This window comes from Rhipicephalus microplus, chromosome X (genome assembly GCF_043290135.1).
Source record: "Rhipicephalus microplus isolate Deutch F79 chromosome X, USDA_Rmic, whole genome shotgun sequence".
Lineage (NCBI taxonomy): Eukaryota > Metazoa > Arthropoda > Arachnida > Ixodida > Ixodidae > Rhipicephalus > Rhipicephalus microplus.
Genome location: NC_134710.1, coordinates 143,920,447 through 143,926,446, shown reverse-complemented (window position 1 = coordinate 143,926,446; position 6,000 = coordinate 143,920,447). Strand labels below are relative to the sequence as shown.

At 47.8% G+C, this 6,000-nt stretch overlaps 1 protein-coding gene across 1 annotated transcript in view; it reads left to right on the top strand.

Annotated features, from left to right (window-relative positions):
• Positions 1 to 201: 201 nt before the first annotated feature.
• Positions 202 to 6,000, top strand: part of LOC142775808 (uncharacterized protein C18orf63-like) — a 54,177-nt gene continuing 48,378 nt past the window's right edge. The window contains exons 1-3 of the mRNA XM_075877927.1: positions 202 to 364; positions 1,751 to 1,792; positions 2,778 to 2,854. Of these exons, the coding sequence (XP_075734042.1) occupies positions 241 to 364; positions 1,751 to 1,792; positions 2,778 to 2,854 (243 nt within the window). The 5' untranslated portion in view covers positions 202 to 240. The remainder of the gene's footprint in view (positions 365 to 1,750; positions 1,793 to 2,777; positions 2,855 to 6,000) is intronic.

Genomic DNA, 6,000 nt, shown 5'->3' with positions numbered 1-6,000 from the left:
GCTTGGCCAAATATCATATTTGTATTCATGTGCCCTGAAAACTTGCTTCTTCCTCGTTATAAAGCCGAGTCTGTCTATAATAATCAATCACCGTAACTCGAGATTAGCTCGACTAAACTGACCCCGTGCATGGGAGGCACTGCAGCGTATTACGTGCTCACGGCGTTTTTCCGCCACACCGTCGTTCCCCTGCAGAAGAGCTTGCTGGACAGCGAACCATTCCGGCAGCTCCTGGAGGCTATGGAGCTGCGCGTGTGCTCCAGACAGCGCGCGCTGCCCCAGGATTTCCAGACGTGTATGACCTACACAATTGTGGCGCTGCTGGCCCCGACCTGCAACAAAGTCGGACGGTACCTCTGCCAAGGTGCGCACCACGCCCGACGGATCTCTTTTTTTATACGCCGTAGTTACACATAGAACACAGAGCCATGGCTGCACCCGTCCTGCAAAAAGTTGGCATGGTCCAAATTTGCACGCGAACGCGGTTTCGACATCAGTGGACAAGTCGGCCGCAAGTGGTACCTCCCCCCCCCCCCCCTTGCCGCAGCCTAAAAGAGCACTGACACAGACGTTTGAAGGCGACATAACTCGTGAGATAGATTTTGTGTGTATACAAACACGCGTATCTTCGAAGTATCAACAAATATTATTACCTAGTACACATTTAAAATTATTGGTAAAGTGCATGTCGCGCCACTGCACGCGAAACGCGCCTTTGTTTTTGATAACAACAATCAACTTCCACCTGCGCCCCGAGATAGCGTTGGCTTCCGTCATCTATGCGAGCGCCCTCTACTTCAGCAGGCCTTTTCAATGGAAAGGGCAGACTTACTGACGTCCTTGCCTCGGAAGCGCATCTTGAGGTGGCCACTCACAATTGCGGGTCCTCCCCCTTCCCCACCCCCCTTTGAAAAAGAGTTGTGTGCAAAACGCTCACGTACCCTGCTTTGTGTGAAAAACATTCTGTGTGCCGCTTCACTCGGCACTCATTGAAACCGAAACTGTGACCGTCTCCAAAAAATTAATCATCGCATGCTCGAGCCCGCGAGATTTTCAGCAGCGTTGAGTGGGTGATTAGCCTAAAAGAAAGGACAAGATGCTCACTTCGACTTGAAGTACTTAATTGATGAGGATTTGCAAGCACTGATTTTTATTTTGAGTTACCAGACAACAACAACAACAACAACAACAAAAACAAAAACAACAACAACAACAACAACAACACTATAATTCCAAACTAATAACATCGGTAGTTCTGCTACCAAAAGTTTATTACACGGTGTTGCTTTTTAGCGTTTCTTTCTTCTCGTTGACTGTAATACTAAACTACAAAAACATTGCAGTCTGATCAGGCACTAACATCACCCCGAGTTTGCGTTTGTCTGGGCACAATATATGCATAGGCATATACATCCACTCGTTAGTTTCATATGTTCATCAGTGAACCTCATGTGAACGCGACATTAATGACCAGACTTTCAGAACAATGGTTCACCAGTCCTAATAAAAATACGAGAGAAAATCACAGCGAGTAGGCACTCGGAAAGAATTCTTTCTCGGACTATGATTTCGAAATGATGTACCAATGAATCCGCTTTGCATCTAAACGAAATAAAATATTTAAAATATAATCAGTAAGTCGCTGTTATTTGCTTGATGCATTCAAAAGGTAGTTAATCTCGCTCATTTGTCTTTCTGTCTTCGTTTTCTTTCATTGACCTTCTTTTCTTTTTCATTTATTATTTTGCAGGGAGAGACTTCCTAGTGGCCGACGACGTTATACCAGCAATAAGTAATTGTGCTTTTCTGACTGCCTATCTTGTCTCTGTGTTTTGTTTGTGAACTTCAAACGCGGGCCCACAAGAAGCTAAGACTGCAATAACATCCGAGCCCTTTATGCCAGCCGTCGGTTCAAATCCACGAACGGTCGACTATCACAATCATCATCATTAAACGGAACGTGCTATCTTCTTCCTCCTGTTGATCTTCTTCTTCGATCCCAGAACACGAGCGCCGATTTTCCCGGCTTGGCACTTGATAACTCTGGTGGGTGAGAGAGAGAGAGAAAAAAAGCAAGTGTGAAATTCATGAGGAAAGGGTTGATGAGTAATTATTTATAACGAGGCATGATTTGAACAGTACCTACGATGCGAAGGCGTGTATCGTAACCACTATCGGCTATACAGGCACGCTATGCAGAGCAAAACATAGCCTTTTATAGTTTACAATTGCAAGGGGTGAGAAGGAGAAGTGAGAGTTAGGAGGAGAAAAGGTGAGGGGAGAGAGTAAATCATAGTTTTATGGAAAAAATGAATAGACAGAAAAATATCAAAGGAAAGAGAAAGAAAGGTAGACGGAGAGAGAAAGAAAACGAAATGTTTATACAGAGAGGAAAGTAAACGAGCACCAAGAAGACAATGGAAAAATAAAGAGAATGAAAAAAATAAAGAAAGAGAAAAATTAAGAGAAACAAAGAAGGCCAAAAAGCTCAGAACTTTTTTCAAGCTTGGCGCAGCTATAGGGTGAAGGTGACGTAATGTTAAACGTATTTTTGAAAATAAGGATACGCTGTATTGAAATAGGCAATTTCTACAGTGGATGTTTATAATTGTCTTGTTTGGAGGTTGAATTTGCTTAAAAACAATGAAACTGCCAAATTCTCGAAGTCAGAAATGTCTAGTTTCGCTCTTTTTTCTTTCGTTCATTAAAATACACACGGTTAGATAGTTTATGCAAGCAGACCTCTATTCTCAAATCATCTCTTTTTACGTCCCAAGACTGGCAAATACTGGCTACGAAAACAAAGACTGAGCTGACGCTGTGCGCTGTCGGCATCAGGCTGCGACACATGACGGTAAGTCGGTGCTACGACCTCGTTGACTTTTTTGTGATCATTCATAATGCGGAAAAAGTGGTACGAATACGAAGTTGAGAGTACGGTGAACAGTGCATGCGTTGCTCATTGAGCATGATTCAGGTTATACTGAGACCTTTATTGCTAAGGATACTATAATAGTGTCGATGTGTTAAAACCAACTATAGTTGCAGCACCTTGACTGTCACGGACGGCCATTTTTGGCGACACCGCGTCACGGCAATTAACGGGCGCCGTACTCCCCGACTGACCGTGAGAAACGGCGGCGCATGAAAGGGAGCCGAGAACTGCAAAATGGGGTGCCCTTCTTAGAACGTCGCCGCCAACGGTTAATCCTTTTGTAACTGTGGCGGCGTCTGCAAGGTCGTAGAAGGCCGCGGTATACCCCGAACAAGGATTAGACTACGAGACACACCGGCTGAGAGCCAAACGTTTGACCGTTCCCACGGGGAAAAGCGTGGGAAACGCTCTGGTGGCCAAGCCGTATGACAACAACCCGACAGGTTGTCACTCTCGCTAGTTGAGGGCCCTCTCCCAATTAAAAAGGGGTGGGGTCAAAATATTTTCGGGGCGGAGTTTCCTATTAATTAAACGCGCATGATCGGACACAGGTAGAGGTCTCTTGTCCCCAAGGAAGAGAGCGAGGAGACACGAGGGGGATTTAAGCGCAGGATTTTGCCCTGCTAGGCAGACTAGTCACTGACCAAGATGGTGTAGAAACAGATCAACAAGCATCTGTTCTAGAAGTTTTTAGTGTGGCTCTGTATCGGCTGGCCACCTAAACTTAGCCGTTCGTCTAGTTGTGACGCGATATTAACGTCTGCAACGTAGACATCGGGACTTCGCCTCGAGTTAGCTCAACCTGCTCGAAGTCACCTGCAAGCACTAGCCTCCCGGAGCCACCAGCGTTACAACACCGCCGACATCGCAGTCGTGCCAGAACTCTCTTCGACTACTCGCATCCGATCGTCGGGTACACAACGCTACCGGTCATCACACGTATGCCTTCACCTGTTTATATCTTCGAACTTTCTCCTCCGTCGTTCTATTCTTGTTATTTGTGTAATTTGTAATAGTTCTCTCTCGTAAGCTGATTTATTGTTTTGTTTATGTTTTCTTTAGTTGTATCAAGTGTCGATGTATTTTGTTAGTTGTTTTGAAGTGTTGTATTAGATCCCGTGTTGCTGCAATATCAATAGAGTAAAGTTTGTTTTGTTTTCCCACGTCTCTGATCTCTTCACTGTCTCTGCTTGCGTTCGGAACGAACCAACCTGCTGTCATTCCTGTCGCCGACTTCGCGCTGGCGACGCTAGAGTGGCAGCTTGTAACAAAACTGGCGTCAGCGAGACAGGACGTTCCGTACAAGAGTAAGACAGTGAGGGGTGAACGAGAACCGTGTGGACAGCGTTGTGATAGAGCCGCACAGTTGAAGCGGTTGCATCCTGCAATGATTGCGCTGTTTTTATAGTGGCATTATAGTGACAGTTGCAGTATGGAGTGTATGGATTTTGATAAGTGGATCGCGTACGGTAAACAGTTAGTCATTGTCTCAGTTCGGCGCCCTCGAGGCCTAATTAGGCCTCGAGGGCGCCGAACTGAGACAATGTGTTAAGGAGCAGCAGGAACAGGCACAGGCGTTAGCCAGAGAAGAGCGGGCACGGGCCCGGGAGAAAAGAGAAAAAGAAAGGGAGAGAGAACGCGAAGAAAGGGCGAAAGAACGAGAAGCGGCAAGGGAAGCCGGAGAACGGGAAGTGCAGTTACTGCAATTAAAGATTCGCCTCAGTGAGAGTAGCAGGGTGAGCCGATCCAGCAGTGAGCACGGCGATGCCGGCGAGGAACTGTCATTTGAGCGATGCACATGGTGTCAAGGGCTACTCACGGTTCTGCCTTGCGAGGCAAATGAAGCTGTTGCGCGACTCAGTCAGCAGCACGCGAACAACTACGAGGTAGTTAAGGCAGAGATGTTCCGGACATTCGGAACTTCTGTCTGGACAAAAGAAGAGCAGCTCAGACAAGAGTCTGAAAGAAAGCGCGAAACAGAAAGACAACAGTCTGAAAGTGAGGGGCGTCGGAAAGCGCTGGACGTTAAAGTGTGGCAGGAAGCGCTAGAACCAGAGATCGCGCCAGAAAAGGGCCCGTGTATTCTAGAATGCATCAAGGTAGAGTATGCTGAGAACGAGGCCTTGGCCGGTCTGGAGGTAGAAACGATGTCAAAAGACGCTCCTTGCGTGGATGAGGAGAGTGCCAGCAGCCCTAATGGGCCCAGTAAGATGCTGGAAACCTCCTCCGTGCCTCAAGAGTACGTTTCGACATCGTCAAATGTAGGCATGGTTAGCACAGTGGCGAAGCAGAGCAAGGACGCGACGCTTCAGGAATGCAGCGATGCCGTCGGAGAGGGCCCAGTTGATGGCTTCATCAATGTTGACAAAGCTGATTTGGCCCGACAGTCCGTCGTGACGCAGAGTTCAAAAAGCGTCATCGGGAGGGAAGACCTAGCACCAGCTCCAACGAGCTTCCCAACTTTTGAGGTCCCAAAGCGACATGATGATGACATCGAGGGAAAGGAGGTACGCAAACATCGCCGAAAAAGAAAGAAAAGGAAGCGTACCCCACTGCGTGAGCCTAGGGCTGGTCCCACTCCGTCCCGACAGAGACGAAAGGCTAGGCCGTTAATCCGTTTCAAGAAACGTCAATGGTGGCGTTCATGGAGACACAAGCGGCGAGCCAGGTGTAGAGGGGGAAAAGGAGGAGCGTCACCCGAACGAAAGGCGCGGTTCATTTCGACGACTTCGGGAAAGCGGCCTTGCCCGATGGGTCAAAGTCGAAAAGGCACAAGGGCTAAGTGCTACGTGGGGGCGACCACAGAGACACTATTACCCAGGCTTCCCCCCTGTTTCTGGCGTCCCTTGCACATTCCTGAGGGGAGCCGGCAGAAATGCAGAATGAGGTGTGACAGCAGGACACAGTCTGGCGTTCGTGCTTTTTGTAACCTCTGGCATGCTCGAAAGCCGCCGGGAACGCGACCCCATCGTGTGCGATTCAAGCGAATCTAATTGAGAAAAGGGGGGCGGTCAGTTTGAAGAATTGTTGCACGTGCGTGCTAAGTATGGTTACTTAGTGTTGCT